The sequence below is a fragment of the Gekko japonicus genome, unplaced genomic scaffold (genome assembly GCF_001447785.1).
Source record: "Gekko japonicus isolate JY-2015 unplaced genomic scaffold, Gekko_japonicus_V1.1 scaffold2628, whole genome shotgun sequence".
NCBI lineage: Eukaryota > Metazoa > Chordata > Lepidosauria > Squamata > Gekkonidae > Gekko > Gekko japonicus.
Genome location: NW_015174353.1, coordinates 103749 through 123440, shown reverse-complemented (window position 1 = coordinate 123440; position 19692 = coordinate 103749). Strand labels below are relative to the sequence as shown.

The 19692-nt window shown below is 41.3% G+C and overlaps 2 protein-coding genes across 2 annotated transcripts in view; one reads left to right on the top strand and one right to left on the bottom strand.

Moving 5' to 3' along the window:
- LOC107121414 (chromosome unknown open reading frame, human C18orf8) overlaps positions 1 to 5386 on the top strand; it is a 30267-nt gene extending 24881 nt beyond the window's left edge. Inside the window, 4 exon segments of the mRNA XM_015424327.1 lie at positions 683 to 760; positions 2490 to 2605; positions 3097 to 3380; positions 5289 to 5386. Of these exon segments, the coding sequence (XP_015279813.1) occupies positions 683 to 760; positions 2490 to 2605; positions 3097 to 3380; positions 5289 to 5368 (558 nt within the window). The 3' untranslated portion in view covers positions 5369 to 5386.
- A 501-nt stretch (positions 5387 to 5887) lies between these two features.
- Positions 5888 to 19692, bottom strand: part of NPC1 (Niemann-Pick disease, type C1) — a 44051-nt gene continuing 30246 nt past the window's right edge. Inside the window, exons 14-25 of the mRNA XM_015424326.1 lie at positions 18885 to 18999; positions 18092 to 18219; positions 17859 to 17999; positions 17333 to 17422; positions 16965 to 17155; positions 15569 to 15684; positions 12733 to 12862; positions 10299 to 10499; positions 7795 to 8026; positions 6573 to 6686; positions 6113 to 6275; positions 5888 to 5991 (exon numbers count right to left, since the gene is read on the bottom strand). Coding sequence (XP_015279812.1) covers positions 5909 to 5991; positions 6113 to 6275; positions 6573 to 6686; positions 7795 to 8026; positions 10299 to 10499; positions 12733 to 12862; positions 15569 to 15684; positions 16965 to 17155; positions 17333 to 17422; positions 17859 to 17999; positions 18092 to 18219; positions 18885 to 18999 — 1704 coding nt within the window. The 3' untranslated portion in view covers positions 5888 to 5908. The remainder of the gene's footprint in view (positions 5992 to 6112; positions 6276 to 6572; positions 6687 to 7794; positions 8027 to 10298; positions 10500 to 12732; positions 12863 to 15568; positions 15685 to 16964; positions 17156 to 17332; positions 17423 to 17858; positions 18000 to 18091; positions 18220 to 18884; positions 19000 to 19692) is intronic.

Below are 19692 nucleotides of genomic sequence, written 5' to 3'. Positions count from 1 at the left end.
CTCTTCTTTCCTGTTGAAATTGTGTTTATGTTTATGAAATTCAATGGCTTCCCTGTATAATATGACATGGTAATTGGAAGTGTTGTCTAGCCTTCCAGTGTCTTGGAACAAAATACTGTGTCCTGTTATAGATATATATTACCTACCTACCATTTTCTTCTCACCTTGACACAGAGTACTCCATCTTTCTGTGTTATACCTCTGAGGATGCCACTCACAGTTACTGGAGAAACGTCAGGTTCTACAGTGCCAAGACCACGGCCACACAACCCGGAAAATCTACAGCAACAAGCTTCTCCCAAGTCTTTGCATCTCTAGTCCAGTCTTTTACAGTGCATTCCTAAACAGATTTTTCTCTAAGTGAGAAGGATGTAACTCTGTTGAAAACTGTACTGTAAGAGGTACACTGGATTAACTCTGCACAGAATTGCACTAGTAGTCCAATAGCATTGAAACAGGTTGGTAACTGTTACACTTGACAAGGGCCTACTTTTCTCAGATCTGTTTTTAGACGAGCTAGTAAGTGACAATCTTAACTTCCAAAATTTCAAACTTCAGGATAAAAGTCTGAATATTTATACCAGTTACTCATTACTTAAAATGCATTTCTGATATATAAGCTGAAACTTTAACCATTCCCCCCTGCACACTCAAGCGTCTTTCTTTTCTTTTTGGTCTATAGGAAGCACCTCACAAGTTCACGATAGCTGTCCTAATGGAATATATTCGCTCACTGAACCAGTTCCAGATAACTGTTCAGGTAAAAGTTTCATGTCTGCTTATAAATACATTCTTTGCGGTTTCCCACCCTCAAATGCTGCTGGTGCTCTGATTTCAACTCCTACCCATTTTGTTATCCAGAAACTATTCAGGTACTTTTTCTCCATCATCTGTAAAAATCAAAATAACTAGAGAGCCACCAGATTAAATTCAACTGTATTAGACCAAGTTAAAACGTGTGGTTTCAGAGTACTTTGATTAAAGCTGCATTTAACAAAGCAGTGTTGTATAGGCTGTTTGAAAAACTGTATTTGCTTCAGACCCAGTTTTTAAGCAGTTTCACAGCCTAGGGTCTTCGTATTTATCAAACCACATCTCCTAGTATCCACATGTGCTCTTCAGACAGCCTTTTCCTTGTGGTGCCTTCTCGTCGAATTGGTTGTCTGGCAACTGTGAGGTCATGGAGTTTTTCTTTGGTAGGACCTGTCTTTTGGAATGACTTACCAGAATGGGTATGGAGGGTACCTTCACCTCCTGCATTCAAGGCATGTAAAATTCAATAGGGCATTTGGTGGAGAGGAAATTGTTTAGGCAGTCTGGTTGGGCTAGTTTTAGCTTGTGTGTTGGTTTAGTGTTACATTATCTTTATGCATTTTCAGCTTGCTGTTGTTTTGTAAGCTACCTTTAGTTCAAGGAGACAGGATATAAATATTTTATATAAATATTATCTATACGCATACATATATTTTAATATAAATGATCCAGGTCCCTGCCTAAAGCACTCATGTGGGTATTGCTTGGTGCATGGAGTCTTTATAACTCTCCTCAGCAGCCTTCCTCCTCCATCTGCCAAGTGGAGGCTGTGGTGGCACTGGATTGGATCAGGTCCAAAGGTAACATAGTGCTTAAGGTTACTTTTTATCATAGGAGTAACACATTAAATAATGCAGCCAGATAGCTGTAAATCCAGCAAATTGCATTTGGTGTAGATACAATCAAATATATCTTTAGTTGAGGCGAGCAACGGTTTCTTACATCTGCCTGGCACACACACACCCACCCCTGATTGAATGCTAGCACTGCCATCTTGTTTTTAAAATGTCTTTAATTACTTAAATGCTTTGAATGTTTTTAATATTGAATTTTTATGGTTTTAACTCATTCCATAATGCACAGAATTAATCTGTAGCCAACCTCCCTGAGCCCTGCACAAGTGTGGAAGGGCGGGCAAGAAATCTAATAAATAAATAAGTAAGATTAAATCTGTTGCAAACTTATTTTTTAAATGTGTTTAGTAGATGAAAAAAAGACTAGAAGGGAGGGGCTGTGGGTCAGTGGTAGAACATCTGCTTAGCATCCAGAAGGTCCCAGGTTCAATCTCTGTTATCTCCAGTTAAAAGATCTGGCAGTAGGTGATGTGAAAGACCACTGCCTGAGACCTTGGAGAGCCACTGCCTTTCTGAGTAGAATATACTGACTTTGATTCAGTATAAGGCAATTTCATGTGTTCAAATGTATTTTGTTGCTAGAATAGTTTTTGTAAAAACTATGCAAAATCATGTTATTAAAAACTGGTAACATGGAATTTGTACCAGAAGTAAAATAATTTGACTTCTAATGTTGTAGTACTGCTACTGGTACCTTTTTGGAGCCATGACAACACTGAGGGTTCAGATACAATCTTTTTCCATATCTAATGATGAGGCAGAAGTCTGCCACTTAAATCTAATCATGGAAACATTCTTTGCTTTCTTCTTTTGTCTCCGTAGCATTATTTGTATGAGCTGGTTATCAAAACCCTTGTTCAGCACAACCTATTCTATATGCTCCACCAGTTTTTGCAGTACCATGTGCTCAGTGATTCAAAGCCTCTGGTATGTTAATGGTACAGTTTAATATTTTGTAGCTTTTAAGTGCTTTGTGCTTATTCAATACTTTTGTCCTGTCCTGCTCCCAGTAGCATATATGGGATTATGCCATCACAGCACAAGAATCTTCACTGTGTGACTGAAGGTAAGCTGCGGAAGGTATTTTACGGCTGGCTCCACCTCCTGCAGCAGGCTGCACCTGCCATGCTTTGTCAGAATTCCAAAGGTGCTGGCAGACTCAAAAAGGTTGGGGGACCCCTTGGTTAGGAGATACCTTAGTAGGCACCCCATCACACACACACAGAGTGATTTACGGCTAAATTTATTTGTATATTGTCGTCGTTTCTCCAAGCTAAAGAGCCCTAAGCGCCTTAACCTTTCCTCATAGGGAAAGTGTTCCAACCCCTTTAAGTTCCAACCCCTTTAAGTTCTAAAATAGGACTGAGATGTTACCTTAAAAGACTGCCAAGTAGGTAAGGGGAAGCTTTTCTTGTATTGGAGAGTTAAGGCTCCTGGCCTTTCGTTATTTCAGCATCCACTCACAGTCTGGTCATTTGTACTTTCAGAGACTTTCTACAGCAAATGATGAAATAGTGGAAGTTCTGTTGTCCAAGCATCAAGTATTGGCTGCCTTGAGATTCATCAGGGGCATTGGAGGACATGATAGCATTTCTGCCCGCAAGTTCCTTGATGCAGCAAAGCAGACTGAAGATGAGATGCTCTTTTATACCATATTTAGGTTCTTTGAGCAGAGAAATCAACGATTACGTGGAAACCCTAGCTTCAATCCAGGTAAATAATTTGACAAGGAAATCCTACAGAATAAAGCTTTTTAAAAAGCAGAATCAAAAAAACTAGCTTGGATATGTGTTAACAAGGATTTAGAGTCAAGGTTCAGAGTTAACAAGTTCTTAACAGGGAGTGGGGGCTTGATAATTTATATTTACGTTAGTTATAGTCCACCTTTCTCACTGGGAATCAAGGTGGGGTTACACAGAGTGAATCAATACAACCAACAAGATGGGACATCCATTTCCAATCTGGGTTCTGTAGTTCCTGTACTATTAGTAAACATTGTAGAACTTGTGTCAGTGTATATCAAAGAACATGGCTTTGTAGCTTTAATCAAAGAGAATTTAGAGACAAGATTAACAGTGCAATCCTATGCAGGTTTTCCATTCTAAATCTATTTGTATCACTGGGTTTAGCCCGAAATAAACCTACTTAAGGATTGTACTAAAAACATTGAATATCGACTGTAGATCAGCTAGTTAGATATGAAAGTATTCATATAAGTTTTATTGAGACAACTGAACAGTTGAGGTATTCTTACAGAACCTGCCAAACAATTTTTCCTGTAAGCCAAATACCTAAGTAAGATTTAAGGTACATACTTAAATTAGTGCTTAACATTCTTGAAAGTTCAAACAAGTATAAACCTGAGAAAACCTAAAGTAATCCAGTGTTACCAGTACACCTTTAATATATTTTCGAAATGCTGTAACAGGCAGTGCGCCTATATTACATATACAGAGAGGAGGTCTGATTTGACATATACTCTGGTTAAAGTTGGGAAAGACAGCCCTAAGTAAATGCTAGAACAGTTTCAACTTGGTACTAGCAAGACTGAAGGAATTATGAATATTCTACTGGAAGGGAGGGGGGAGTCCTGGTAGAAGAAAATGTTTTTAGGTTTCCCTTGGTAATCTGCTGTGCAATGTTACTGGAAGAGCAGTAGTAGATTGCTGCTGCTTTATAGGGAGGATTAGAATAGTCCTGCTTCACAGTGCTGCTGTAGCACTTGCTGTCTTGTCAGCTGAACTTTTCTTATGCTCTTACGAGGGCTGTAAAAACAGCACTTCCCCAGTTCAGTAATATATAGCCAGCATTTGCTAGGAGTAATACTATTTCCTACAACTATTTCATGGAACCACAGTTCTGTGTAGTTGCCTATCATTAACATGCTCAGCTTCCTTCTCCCTAGTAGACCAGGGTGGGGGGATATATATCCATACATGAAAATCCCAACAGTGTATCTCCAAATGACCATAAGGAGTTTTTCACACAAACAATTCCCCTTAGTACAGTATCCCAGAAGCTATTCTGGATAGTTTAGCAGCAGTTTACTGAAAAGCCTAACTTTATTAGAATGGTTCCAGTGCATAGAAAAGGCAAATTGCTAGGTTGAATTAATCTAACCTAGTTTGTTAATCTACTGGGAGAAGTGGGATTGCCTGGTAGAGTTACTGAAACAGGCCCTCCCATACAAAGACATGTACCTTATTTCATGTATAGAAGCAGATAGCTTGGGGAACTGAAGTGTTGTGTCATCATCGTACCCCTAGAGTATGGCTTTCTACCAAGTGATTAGTCTAATAGCAGTTTACAAGACTTCCAGGATACACTCCATGTGTACAATAGCTCTTTCCAGTTTACAGAATCTTACTGCAGATCACATTTTAATTGCCCCCGTGTTTTTTTTCCTTATGACAACCACTTCTGCTTCATGTATGCTAGCTGCCTGATTTGGAAGTTTAAAGTAGTGCATAGCTAAAGCCTGTGGAAGTTTTAAGAAGCAGCTCCTGCTGCTTAATAGCTTTAAAAAAAATAGAAAGGGTTAGCACATTTAATTCCACAGATGTTGTTTTGCTCTAGCTGTATAGTAATATTTAGCTTACAGTATTTGTTCTTGTTTTATAGGAGAACACTGTGAAGAGCATGTCACGTATTTTAAGCAAGTTTTTGGAGACCAAGCTCTAATGAAGCCTACCACTTCCTGAAGCACTCAAGTTGTTTCAATACAAAGTGTATAAACTTAATTTATTTCATTTATGTACTTCTGACCTACAAAAATCCCTCTTTTATAATAAAGTATATATACAGACCCTTTGGCAAATATTAAAAATTATAACATTGAGTGATGGCTTATTTTTCTTCTAAAAATAGAGCCCAAAATTGCATTGATGTGCATTTTAAAACGTGTCAGTGGTTCAGCAATCTCTTCTCATATGTATCACTTTTAATTTCACCAGGACAGCTATTCTTCTTCTTGACTAGTCGTCTTTCCCTTAGCTGTAATCTTTTAACAGTAGTAATTTAGAATCCTGTTAGTGCTTTTAATTTTAGTAATACTGAAATGCAACATTGCATGTAGTTCTTCCAAGCTGTTCAGAACTGCTGCTGTAATGCTGGTATTGATCCATCCAGTAGTATTTCTGGGTGTGAGACAGTCGTCATAGAAATTTGCTACAGTTTATTTTGATGAAAAGCCCTTCCAGCCACAAATTCCAAGAGTCCACTGACCACTTTGTTTAAAATGGCTAGAAGAACAGGAGCTTCTCTCTTTCTGTACCTTTGTTCCTTTCTTGAAGTGCACGTACTTTAGCTTTATTTACTGAAGGCCCTGTGAAGGGGCAAAAAAACAAGTTCAAAACCTTATTTTCCAGTTTGATATTTCTGCACATACTCCACAGACTGGAGTAAGTCACTTTGTTTTGTCCACAGCAGAAAAATAGAGTCCTTACCAATGTAACTAAGTAGGACAGGAAGAAATATTAATCCGTGGGTTGCTCCAAGCAGTACCATGGCCAGATACATCCTGAAGTAGAATATCTGGAAGATTTGGGATTTTGAAAAGGCAAGCACTACTATTCCTCCAAATTTTGTGAGTGTAATACCGCTGAAAACCTGCCAGAGTTAAAATAAGTGTTTGATTTTGTACAGCATATATAATAATATGCTAGAGGAGTGACAGAAGAGGTACACGCTAACCATATCTTACACAGAATATATTGCTATTGTCCTTTTACACACACTTAAGGAATTAATATTTTGTAAAAGATTTAGTTTTTCCTCTGGTAAGTTACAGATATATGCATGGACTCAGGCTGCTGGCTGCACACACACAAAGAAGACAGCTGCACAGAAACATGTCCTGAGCTGCATCTGCTCCTATGACAGCATAAATTACAGTGCAATACTTACAGAACTGCCCATGTGGGATAATGCCTCTTCAGCTCGCTCTGCTCTGCTGGGTTTTGTACTGACTGTGAATGCCCTTGTCACGTGGCTACAGAACTCAACGGAAATGCCACAGCTCTGGAAGGAAAGCAGCATCGGCAACAGTTTAGTGTGTCTGGAGCTGGCAGTTCTAGAAAGCCCCAGCCCCATGCTCACTAGCTCCACAAGCATCCTGGCAGCTAGCAAAGCAGGCAGCAGCCCAGTAGCCTGTGAAGAAGGAAAATCTTCCAGGCAGCCCCACCCGAGGAGGTGTGGCAGGAACAGTCAGTCATGGGGGGGTGAGGTCCCACATGGGAGACATTGGGGAGAAGCCATTGCCACTGAGCCCCGTCTTTCCTTGGTGGGAGTGGCAGAATCCAGGGTTAGCTAAGGGTGGGCCAGGACGGACGAGCCAGACTTCTCCTTTGGCTCGCAGGGAGTGGTGAAGAGCAGCTAGAGATGACGCTAAACCTCCCTCCTCTCACACTTCTGAGGCTCATCTCGGGCCAATGCCTGAAAGGAGGCTGGAAGGAAAACGATCCAGAACGTCCCTCCACTGGGTGCTGTTAGGACAGAACCCACCCCAGCATACATGTGGCCCTAGGTAAGGGATAATGGTTAACTCTAGTCGCTCAGAGACCCCCCCCCCCCGGGGGGGGTCGGGTGGGGGAGCAAGTTGAAAGTATAAATAAATAAATAAATAAAATGCCTGACATATTACTGCAGAACACTCTTATTGCCCTCAGAAAATGAAAATTACACTGCAGCCCTCTATGCACCCTTAAATAGGAGCATGTTCCATTAAAGAGATAGACTTCAAATAAATATAATTACGATGTTTTACTGGACTGTGTTTCATGATGGGATTTCGCTTTCTGGGGGTCATCCTGTACTTAAGTGGATCGTTAAGCAGACACAATTTTTAACCTGAACTAAAACAAAGTGTTGAGAATGAGAAATCTGCAGCCATTGCACTGGTTTATGAGTTCTAATGTAACTGAAGTCCAGAACATGACATTTTATTGTACTACAGACAGCAATACTAAAATTTTGGAAAGATACTTTTCTAGGAGTTAGTAGACTCTTAGTTCTGTGGTATGAAGTATCAATGCATTTTTATATTAGCAAGATAAGGATACTTTCAGGCATTATACACCCAGTTAGTACCAAAGGAACTAGAAAGCAGATATTAGATGCAAAGACTTACCACTACAAGGTTGACCAATGAAACCGCATTCAAGCTGATTCCCCAAAGCCACATGACTCCAAACATGTTCACTAGTATCATAGCAATGGTAAGGGAAACAACAACGGCAGCCCACACTTCACAGCCAAGCAGTACCATTGTTACTACAAATATTGATCCAAGTGAAATGGCAAGGTTGAAAATGGTATCTCTCACAATAGTCAAGTATTGTTCATAAAAAACGTAGAACACACTGCATAAAATGAAGAAAAAGCACTGTTAAATCTAACAGACTAACGGGAGCAATTTCAGAACATAGTTATCTTTTATGTTTTCCCAAAAAGGGAATTCATTTGAAGTATTTTATCCTACCTTTCCTTGAACTCAAGACAACTTAGTAAATGCTTAATTAAAAAAATTAGAACTTCTTTTACAAAATTAACACCCATCCATCCACAAGTATTATGTCACTCTCTTCACAGATTAAAAGCAGTCTTACAACTTTTACAATAACTAATTAACAAAGCACTTTACAGTCACAGGCATAAGAAAAGGTGCAGACAAAGTTGTCAGGGTGCAAAGCTATCAATGGAAATGGGGGTTCATTTACCAGATTTTTACTGTTTACTGCTATGACAATTTCACTCTCACAATTTCAAAACAGGGTTTCCCTTTTCTTTTTGGCAGAGCAGCTTTTTCCTTTTCTTCTTTTTCCCCCTCTGGCTGACCCACCCAGTTGTTTGAATCTATATTGGTAAAAGCTGACCCAGCCTAGGGAACTGTGGGGAGAGACTAAACTTCTTATGTCCTGGTTTAATAATGGCACATGAAAGACTGACGATAGTAATCAGGCATAGGGCTTATGGGGTGAACAGACAGCAAGAATGAGGTAACTTGGTATAAAATAAATACCAGATAATTTGTCACAAACAAGTAACTGTTTCTGTTATTCAAACAGGTCTTTAAAACTTGAGGAGAAATACTTTTTGGCAGTCTGCTTATGTACACCAAGAAGCTTATGCTTGTTTATCACAGGCACTAAAGTTGGTGAAGGAAGGAACATTCCAAAAAGTTCCAGTTTCCATTCTTAACCACTTAATAGGGATCACCCCTCCTTTTCTAGGAGCTATTTCCCTCAGGCTTGAATCAGGATCTTTCTTGATCCTCTTACTCCCTTAGCCTTCCTTCCCACTCAACTGTCAGTTCTTAACTGCCACTTCTAACTGTCACGCCAGGGCCTTCTCAGTGGCGGCTCCATACTGGTGGAATGAGCTCCCAGAAGACACCAGGGCCCTATCACAGTTCTGCAGGGTCTGGAAAACGGAGTTCTTCCACCAGGCTTTCGATTAGGGGCCACCACTGAGGAATGAGCACTGGAAATCGAACCAGCAAGGCCCTTAAGCTATGTTATAGACAATAAGACGACTGGACACCGGCCTATCTATATCAGCCCACTTCAGCAAACGCCATCTGCACTAACTGCACTTTATGTATACTATGGTTCGGAATTTTATTGTTACGTATTTATGTATTGTATTTTATCATATTTTAGTCTATGTACACCGCCTTGAGCCTGCATGTGCAGGCAAGGCGGGATATAAATCTAAAATAATAAACAAACTGAGGAATTCTACTTGGCAGCCCCCCGGGGGGGGGGGGGGCGCCTGCTAGGACAGTTCTAAAGATCTGCCTCTGCAAAATACATCCATTTGCTGTTTGAAAGGTCAGAATTCACTATTTTCAATATAGTTTTGCATCAGACCTGCGCAGCCTCTGCTCCCTGCCCCCAGCTCCTGTTTTCCAATGCTGTGGTCAGCAAGAGAAAAATATTTATCACCAGGGGTCATTTCATAGAAAAAGAGCTAGGGGGACTCATTAGCATAACTCATTAGCATATGCCACACCCCCTGACATCACTGGACCTCTTCTCCTGCCTCCTCCTGGCTGAATGAGGGCTGGAAGCAGGGGGCGGGGCTTCATCATGTGCCCCGCCCCCCCGCACCCCACCCGGGGGGATGGCCCCCCCCCACGCCCCCCCCCCCAAATGACCCCTGTTTATCACAGAGTTTCTGTCAGTTACTGGAGAGATGTAGCATCACTTCTAGGTTTTCCCTGGAAGTGAGGTCATGCCATTCCCCAATGCTCCCCCAGCATCCCACTGGATGCCATCTAAGCACTTTTCATCTTAAATATTTTAGCTGCAAGAGGTTAAGAAAAATGGTTTCCAAAATATTAACAATATAGACTTATAAAATCTAATAAAAATAATTATAAAAATTTTAAAAAATGGTTTCTAACATGCTGTAGCCAGACCCTGCATGTTAAATGTTGAGTAAAAGCTTTTAAAGGAGACTTCTGAACTGTTACAATACTTAGCATTTGCAGTAATTTAACACTCAGCCCAACAGAATTTGCAGAACATTTGCAGTGCCACCCTAACCCCGATGACCACCCCCTTCTCAATGTTCAGAGGGAGAAGAACGGTGGTGGAACAGACCATCCAGTCTGTAAAGGAATTCATGTACCTGTAAGGGAAAACATGGTAGCTCTTTTCTTGGATTCCCATTGTTTTCGTAATATTGGCTGCTATCATTTGTGCTTTCTTCATTGCATCAATGAAGTCTGCTGAGGTTTTTAGCACTGTATGGAAAGTCATGAAGTAAGTTGCTCCAACTTCAGTGTTGTTGTGTATTAAGTCAACTGCAGAGCTATATGCTGCATGCCCTCTGTAAAGAAAAGCATAATTAACACAAGGGTCTGAGTAGTCAGACCATCCAAAGGGGTCAAGGTCCAACAAGGTGCCAGCACGGTGGACGGGTTAGAGCATCGAACGAGGATCTGGGAGACCCAGGTTCAAATCCCTACTCTGCCACGGAGCTTTGCCAAGTGACCTTGGGCCAGCCACACACACTCAGTATACCCTACCCAACAGCGTTCTTATGAGGATAAAATGGAGAAAGGAGAATGTCGTAAGCCACTTTTGGTCCCCAATGGAGAGAAAAGTTGGGTGTCAAAAAGTAAATAAACAAACAGCAGAATGTCATCACTAATACATATTTAGGATTTACGCGGCATTTCATGTATTATCTTTTCAGTTTTGAAACAGTCCTTTAAGTTAAGCCAAGAGTAACCAGGACTGCAATTATATGTGTGGGAGAAAGCAAAGTTCCCTCTAAGCTGTGGCGTCTTGTGAGCAAAAATTCTACTTTGTGAGCTGCTGGCATGAAAGTGGTGAGCGAGCGATTTGGCTGCTGCCTAAATTAGTCTGCTCTGGAGCCATCCCTTCCTGAGCTGAGACAAAAAATGTGTGAGCTGTAGGCTAAAAAACTGTGAGCTAGCTCACACTAACTCAGCTTAGAGGGAACACGGGAGAAGGTCACTACAGCCAAGTAGCTGCTCAAGGCTACCGAGTGAGCGCCCTGACCTGGATAGCCCAGGCAAGCCCATTCTCCTCAGACCTCAGAAGCTAAGCAGGGCCGACTCTGGCAAGTACTTGGAAGGGAGACCTCCAAGGAATACCAGAGGTGAGATGCAGAAGAAGGCTAATCATGCCACCTTCTCTGAAAAACGTCCATGCCCTCAGGAGGGGTCACCAGAACTCAACCGTGACTTCCAGGCAAGCACGCGCGCACACAATATATATAAATATTAAAAAGACTACCTAGTGAGCTCATGCCTGTGGTGAGTTCTAAACTAGAAACATCCCAAAACAAACGTTCATACTTTCAGACACTACGCACCAGCTCTACAACTCTGTTCTTATTAGGACACCGCCAGAAGCTGCCACAAATCAAATCCTGGGCTGAGTACACCAGCTACAGACTTCCTTTTTAAGCAGAGTACCTATTTGCTAATCCAAACTTATGAGGGAACACAGCATTTTAACAATGTATGGAAAAGGTATAACTTAATAGATATTGTGGTATTAAGCGTTCTTGTCCCAAGAAGAACAAGCATAGTGCAAACATAACACGGTAGAATGCAAGATTCTCTTCACACCAGATACTCCATCATTTCTCTCAGGAGGCCCTGGACTGCTAACGTTACTATCTTTCCTCTTCCAATTACCTCCACCCACCCCCCAACTATAAATGTGCTCAGTGGGTTACAGCTCCAACAATGGGGCCATGAGATCTCACTAACACAGGAACAGGTGAGCAAACAGCACTTCATTAGATCCACACTTGCACCATTAATTTTTATATCTGTTTTATTTGCTTCAGAATTGCCATTAGAGTAAAAGTGTCTCATAAATCAGAAAAACTGGTAACACGGAGGTTCATGCCTAAGTTTACCTAACTTACATGTTTGTCTTCCATATTAAGAACAAATCCATTCTAAATGCTTCAAAAATACAACATGATTTGAAGACTACAAAACAGATTCTTTTATGACTGCAATATCTGTCTGAACATGGTTTGTTGGTTTGTTTTTTTGCCATCAAGTCACAGATTACTTCTGCTGACCCTGTGGGGTTTTCAAGGCAAGAGACACTCGGGGTGGTTTTTGCCATTGCCCGCCTCCGTGTCACGACCCTGGTATCCCTTGGTGGCCTCCCATCCAGCTACTAGCCAGGGCTAACCCCTGCTTGGGTTCTGAGATTGGACAAGATCAGGCCAGCCTGGGGCTAATCCAGGTCAGGACATCATCATGCCTGAACAAGGTTTAAAAAGTAAAAGTAAAGGTTCCCTTGCTCGAAAGCCAGTCGAATCCGACTCTAGGGTTGCGGTGCTCATCCCTGTTTCAAAGCCGAAGAGCCAGCGCTGTCCGAAGACGTCTCCATGGTCATGTGGCCGGCATGACTAAACACCAAGGCGCATGGAACGCTGTTCCCACCGAAGTGGTACCTATTTATCGACTTGCAATTTCTTGCTTTCGAACTGCTAGGTTGGCAGGGAACAAGGTTTACTTTTAAGAAAATGTTACTTAATTTAACTTTTCCAGCATAGCAATACATACCCTTTCCCACATTTTGGATTAGGGTTATCTGACAGGAACATTGGGAGAAATTTCATGAAGTCTTCACCCTGGGGTCTCTGCTTCCCTTCAGGAGTTAGTGGCCGGCAGCGCACACAGGATGGATTAACAACTGCATAAATGTTGTAGAAAGGGTTCAAAAGAATGGCTGCCAGCTACCATATACATACATGTAATGTCATGCAGAATAACTACATTACAAAAAAACCCAAAAACCTTGATGTCCCAGGATTTTGTGCCAAAGGCACCAGAGAACCTACTCAGTCACAAGAACACATTAAAACTGGCTGTAGACACATTTTTTCAAAAGTGATTGTCACAGTTTTAGGCATAACACTTAACCACCTCCTATATTAAGCTACAGCTTACTGAAACTATTATCTGTGTTCTAACTCTATACTGTCCATATGTGTGCAGGGAGCAGTTTTTAAAATGAAAAAAGACTTTTCCCCTGCTCCCTTTTCTGAAACCACATCTTAAGAACAGCCAACATCCTATTTTTTTGTATTCTTTTGTATTTTTATATGACCATGCAAGTGTGTGTGTGCGGTGTGTGCATGCGTGTGAGCGTGTGTGTACCTGGAAGTCATGGCGACCTCTGGGGGCCTGAAGGCTATTCAGAGAGATGGCTGAATAAAGCCTGCCCCCGCCTCCCGCCTCTGGTATTCCAAGGAGGTCTCCCATCCAAGTACTTGCCAGAGTCGACCCTGCTTAGCTTCTGAGATCTGACGAGATCAGGCTTGCCTGGGCTATCCAGGTCAGGGCCAGCCAAAATCCTATTTAGACAGATAGGAGCCATCAGCATTGCCGTATTTCATTTAGATACGGTGTACCTAATGCTATCCCCATGAACTGAATATAGACGAGGTATGAGGAAATGGTCCTGAATGAAGTTCCCTGTAAAGGTCAAGCGTATGGGACAGCATCCCTCTTGTGTTGGGAAAGAAAAAGATTATTTATTGACAAAAATGATATCCTGCCCTCTTGCCCTGATCACCAAGGTGGCTAATAGATTAAAAATAGACATAATAAAAAACTTCTTAAAAACCATTTAACCCAAACAAAAACACATCACAAAAGTGCAATAAAATACACATACAGCAAAAAAATAAAAAATAGGGCAGGAAGGAGGGATCTCTGAGGGACAAAAAATGACAACAGCCCTAGGGGACAAGGGTTCCGGAGTTCTGGTGCCACAACCAAGAAGAAGAAGAAGAAGAAGAAGAAGAAGAGAAGAGAAGAAGAGATTGGATTTATACCCCGCCCTTCACTTGGAGTCTCAGAGCGGCTTACAAACTCCTTTCCCTTCCCCTCCCCACAACAGACACCCTGTGAAGTGGGTGGGGCTGAGAGAGCTCTGACACAAACTGCTCTTTTTCAAGGACAGCTGTGCTAGAGCTTGTGACTGACCCAAGGTCACATCAGCAGGTGCAAGTGGAGGAGTGGGGAATCAAACCTGGTTCTCCCAGATTAGAGTCCACTCACTTAACCACTACACCAAACTGGCCCTCTCTGCCAGGTTGCTACCTGCCTCACCGCAGAAGGCGCAGGGGCACCCGAAGCAGGGCCTCGGAAGACGACTGCAGTGGTTGGGCAGGTTCACAATTGACACTTGTTCCTTCTGTACAACCAACTCCACATAGTGAAAAGGGATACTAAAGATTTTAGTTCTTGAACAATCTTGTTCAAAATCTGTTTTAAAATAACGGTTTTTGGCCCTCCTTCTAGTGTTGTTTATGTGTCTTTAATTAAATTTTATATTTTAAACTGTATTTTAATCATTTAAATGTTTTAATGTTTTTTATATTTGCTGCCCTGTAGAGCCTGACTGGGTAGAAAAGCGACATTAAAATGTTTTAAATAAATAATTTATATGTATGTATGTATGTATGTATGTATGTATGGCCTGGCAGCCATTCTGATCCCAAGAAGTACAAGCAATAATGGATAGCCAGACAGCATGGCTGATACGTACATCAAACAGGAACGTCTTCACATTATTTATAGTCTGCCTTTTGCACAGGGACTCAAGGAAGATTACACACGGTCAACAAAATGGGACATCCAGTAACCGATGCATTCGAATTTTAGCAATATGGAATATGGAGACACAGCGAAGAATACATTCAACAGAGAAATATTCCCAAAATAAAACCAATTCACTTTTAGTTATGCAAATTAAGTGTACACCATGTCTGACCTGATTAATTAATTTTGGAGCAGCAATCATCTCGACATCCAGGAACACAGCTTCAAAATCATGCATTCTAATTGTTAAGTTGCATTTATGGTATATGCCTCATAAACTACATAACAGCATGATTTCTTCTGTCAACAACTCCATCATACTGAAGTTATATAATGGAGGCAAAAATGGTTGATGTTCTCAGAATGTGATCTCACTCACATGTGCCAACAGCAGTGTCCTGGGTGCTTGAAATTAAGCTGGATAGAGCTGTTTCATGTGGCCAGCCCTTTATATGAAGCAACCTTCTTTGCAGTTCCTGCAAATGCTACCATATCCAGGAACTCTTTGTTTTAATATCTGAGTAGGCACAGTGACTAGTGTGGGAACTGCATCCAGGAACTGTCTGATTTGTAGACCTGTCTCTATATCACCTTTAGGGCACATCAGGCCAACGTTTAATTCACAGTATAGGTGCTCAGCCCAGAACCATCAAGCTACACATGACCAGTACAGTTGTATTTGGAGGGATAACATGTTATTGGATCCTTACCATATCCCTGGATTAGAATGTCTGTACTTTGTGCCAGAAAAAATGTTTCTGGAGAGCATACAAAGAGAAGTCAGCAGTACCTGAAGCATTGCAGAACTGTTCTGTGGCGTTATAGACTCTGCAGCAGGAAGACTGCGGTTTAACCCAGTCAAAGTAGTCATCAAGCCAAGAGGAAGGAGTATAGCCAATTTTTGTGCTACAAAATGGAAAAAGGAGACATCTTTAGCCAAACACTGGACAGTACACTTTTAAATAAAGAACACAACACAACTCTGCTCTTTTGGAAGATTTGCAACTGTTTACCTAAATGAGGTGAAATGTACTGTACAAAAAAGAGGGAACTGGAGAACATAATTCCTTTTTAAAATGTATGGTAAAATTCACAGAATGTGTATTTTACAATGACCTGTCCTTAATTTGACTGTAAATAGCCATTTTGTAATGTACTGTGCCACAGAAACATTTTATGGTGACATTTCCATGTAAAAAGTCATTGTGTGTGTACCTTAAGCAGATACTTCTGCAAACAAAAGTGAGCCAATATACACAATCTGGTTCACGGTCCTAAGGGCAGTTCAGGGCACACACAGAAGAAATGTGTGGAGTAAAACAGGTCACAGTTTTATTGCTTACAGCACTCAGGAACATTGGCGCAGCATAGGGCATGGATCCAGACACTGGGCAACCTGCCTGTCAGCTGATGGAACCTGTCCCCAGGCCGCTTGCTGGGGGAAGTAGGAGCAGCAAGCCTGTGGTTCCACATGAAGCACAAGCCTCGGTGTGGAACCCCTGTCACCTGGGAGTGGAGCCCCGCGACAGCCCCCGAGCTGGGCACATTGCTGCAACGTCTTAACTCACAAGACCCCTTAAGGGGGTCCTCAACCAGGGAGCTGGGCACACAGGCACAGACTCCCCCCAGATGGATCCAGCCCAAAGCCTGAAACTGCCAGAAACTGTGACAAAAAGAACAGAGCAAAAGTAACAGCATATAACACTTTAAAAAGGGAGGAAGAGTGGGATGTTCAAAGAGGCCTTGGGCAAGTCTGTGGCCACCATTTCTTTTCAGCAATTACCAGGCCCAGGTTAGTAAACAATGCAAGCGCTCAACTTCTTTGAAGAAACCTACCTGGGAATCTCATTCAAGCCCCATTAAAAGTGAACAGAAATTGTACCGCAGGAACAAACTTAGAGTCCAGTGGCACCTTTAAAACCAACAAAGGTTTAATCAAGGTATGAGCTTTCGTGTGCAAGGCATATGAAAGCTCATACGTTGAATAAACCTTTGTTGATCTTAAAGGTGCCACTGGACTCTAAGTTTGTTCTACAGCTTCAGACCAACATGGCTGACCATCTGGATCTGCTGCAGGAACAGTTCGTCAGCAGGTCCAGAAGTCACACTTCCACAAGAGTATGCTTCTATTCATGTAGGAGTTAGTTATTTCTATGGGCATTTCATGGGGGAAATGGAACACTTACTAGCTACTAATCTGTGCTGCATCGAATACTTGCTGCACTAGAGAATTGTTGTTGCATCCCATTCCACCACACACCATATTCTGTCCATCCAGAGTAGTATAATCGTGGCCTTCTTCTAGCACAAAATATACTGGAGGACCTGCATGCAAGTATTTGCTAAGGGAGTTGAAGTAATCCAGCATATATGAGTCCTTATACAAAAGAAGGGGAAAAGATCTGGGTTAGTTCTACAAATGCTATTCATATTTCTATTAGGTATGTAATTATATTATTAAGTTTGTGATGATACGTTTCAGTAATTTTGCTGTTGTAATAACTTCTCTCGAAAACTGGCATGGGGTATTGGAAAAGGCATAAAAGCCACTTACATCTGGCATAGATAATCTCTGGTCCAGGCCAATCTCTACTTTGTTGACAACTGATACACTGAATGACAGAATACCCACAAATATAGATATCTGAAAGATAAATGGAAAAAGCTGATGTAATGCACAAAACCAGAAATTTATACCCATAAAGGAAGAAGCATCAACTTAACATTGCAGGATAATACAGTTCTCATATCTTCCAATACTTCAGATTTTAATGCCCAATTATGTCAAGATGAATTAGCTGTGTGGTAGAAGCAACAATTAGAACTTTCATATGAATGTTCAAGTGCAGCAAAGAGTTTACTGAACACTATTAAGTCATTCAGACTACTTAAATTAACCATTCTGAAAAACCTGTTAGGGAAGGAAGGGAAATTTTATAAGATTAACTACAGATCAATTTCGATGCCTAATTGCATTTGAAGTATTAAAGCAGTATATAGACAGGGTTTTTTTTAAAGGTTGAGATTAACTAGAAGTATTTTTACTAATGAAACAGAACCAAACATGAAGATTTGCATACCACAATGGGTCTCATCCAATCCTTAAGAAGAAATGGAGAATATATGTTTTTGAAGAACAGAAACAAGACACTTTCAGAGTGCTGCACACTGCCACGCTCTTCGCCGCCTTTGAAGCAACATAAAATATCCAACTGATTTTTCTGGAAAATAAAACCCCAAAAGTGCAAGAGTGAATATGCTGCTGAAAGCAGTAACTGCCTACACAGAATAAATTATATTACAGTGGACTCACCTCTTGACGCTTAACATCCAGTCCTAAGAGACTAACAAAGCAGGTAACCTGCAGGAGGAAATCAATGAATATAGCCACTGCAGCAAACAGCGAGAAAGTACGAACAGCAGGCATGGTAGACAAAGTCCCTAAAAAAGAGAAACAGAAATGTATTAGATCATTCTGCTGTAGAGAAACAGATATACAATTATCTATGCCTGAAATTTTGCAGTAAAAAAACAGAGCTCAAGACTTCCCTTTATAAGGGAATATCAAAAGAATGCCTTAATACTGCAAGCTGCTTGCTTAACAGAAAAGGTGCTTTCAAGATATTCCCTTCTCAGGTAACATAATATTGCGGCTGGTTGATGCCATAGTTTTACAAATAGCTAAAGATTAAACCCTGTTCTTTCATTTCACCACAGGAGATGGCCATTTCCCCCCAAACACCTCTAGCTGTAACAAATTAATGCAAACAGATCTCACAAGCCTATGTTGTGGGATCTTGGTTGCCATTTTGGGGGTTGTTAGGCAACTCCAACAATATTCCAAGACTTGCATGCCTCAGTTACTGTCTGTCAAGGTGGCAGAGGGAGACTGAAAAGGGTAGGTTGCTGGGAGGAAGAGACAAAAAAGAGGAGACTGCAAGAGCTATAAGGAGGAGGGAACAGATAAAGATACATCAATGCATATGGGAGAGAGAAAAGGAAACATGCAAAGGGGGCTGTCAGGGAGAGAGAAAGAGTGAAGGAAGGGAGAATACAAGGGTGGGAATAAGCTAAAATGCAGGAGGAGAGAGACTAAAAATTCTTACCCAAGAAAAAAGCCACTGCCTCTGAAAATGATGACAGGAACATGCTAGGAGCCACATCTCCAAGGATTCGTCCTATCTGCTTATCTAGGGTTTCACCTTGAAGACGGACGTCTCTCTGAAATTGCAATTTATTTGTTAGGAATTTATCTATAGATCTTCTGAGATATCATACAAATCTTAATTTAAGAGATCTTCAAATGTAGTTAAGGCTACCAACAACTAGGAATCTGGGAGTCTTGCATCTTTTCTTGAAGTGTAAACCAGAAATACAAAATTACAGAATCATATTGATTTGGACAATGATTACACCAAGTAATAGTCTTAGAACGTTTCCTCTTTCCATACGTTTTGAGAAAATTGCCAAGAGACAACAATAGTTAAGTCACCAGTTTGTGCTTACAGACAAATCTGTTCAATCCTATAGAAATATCCCATTCCTACTTGATATGCCTCTTTATGTATTAAAAGGAGATGGAGACAAAGCTAGGCCCTTTCTTTCAGTTTTGCTGGAGCCAATGACTGCTCTCTTCTTAATCCCTAGAACAGACACCATTACTGGATGTTCTGGAACGCATACATTCCTAAATCCTGAATTTTCTTGTTTGCTTCATCTCTTGCCTTAGTCCCTTGTTTTTAGGTCATATGTAATAGATCAGCTGAACTGCAGGCTGTGGAAGGTCGGTAGTTCAGCAGTTCGAGACCCGAGTGTGCCGCATGACGGAGTGAGCTCCCGTCTCTAGTTCCAGATCCTGCCAACCTAGCATTTCGAAAGCAAGAAATTGCAAGTAGATGGGAAGGTAACAGCGTT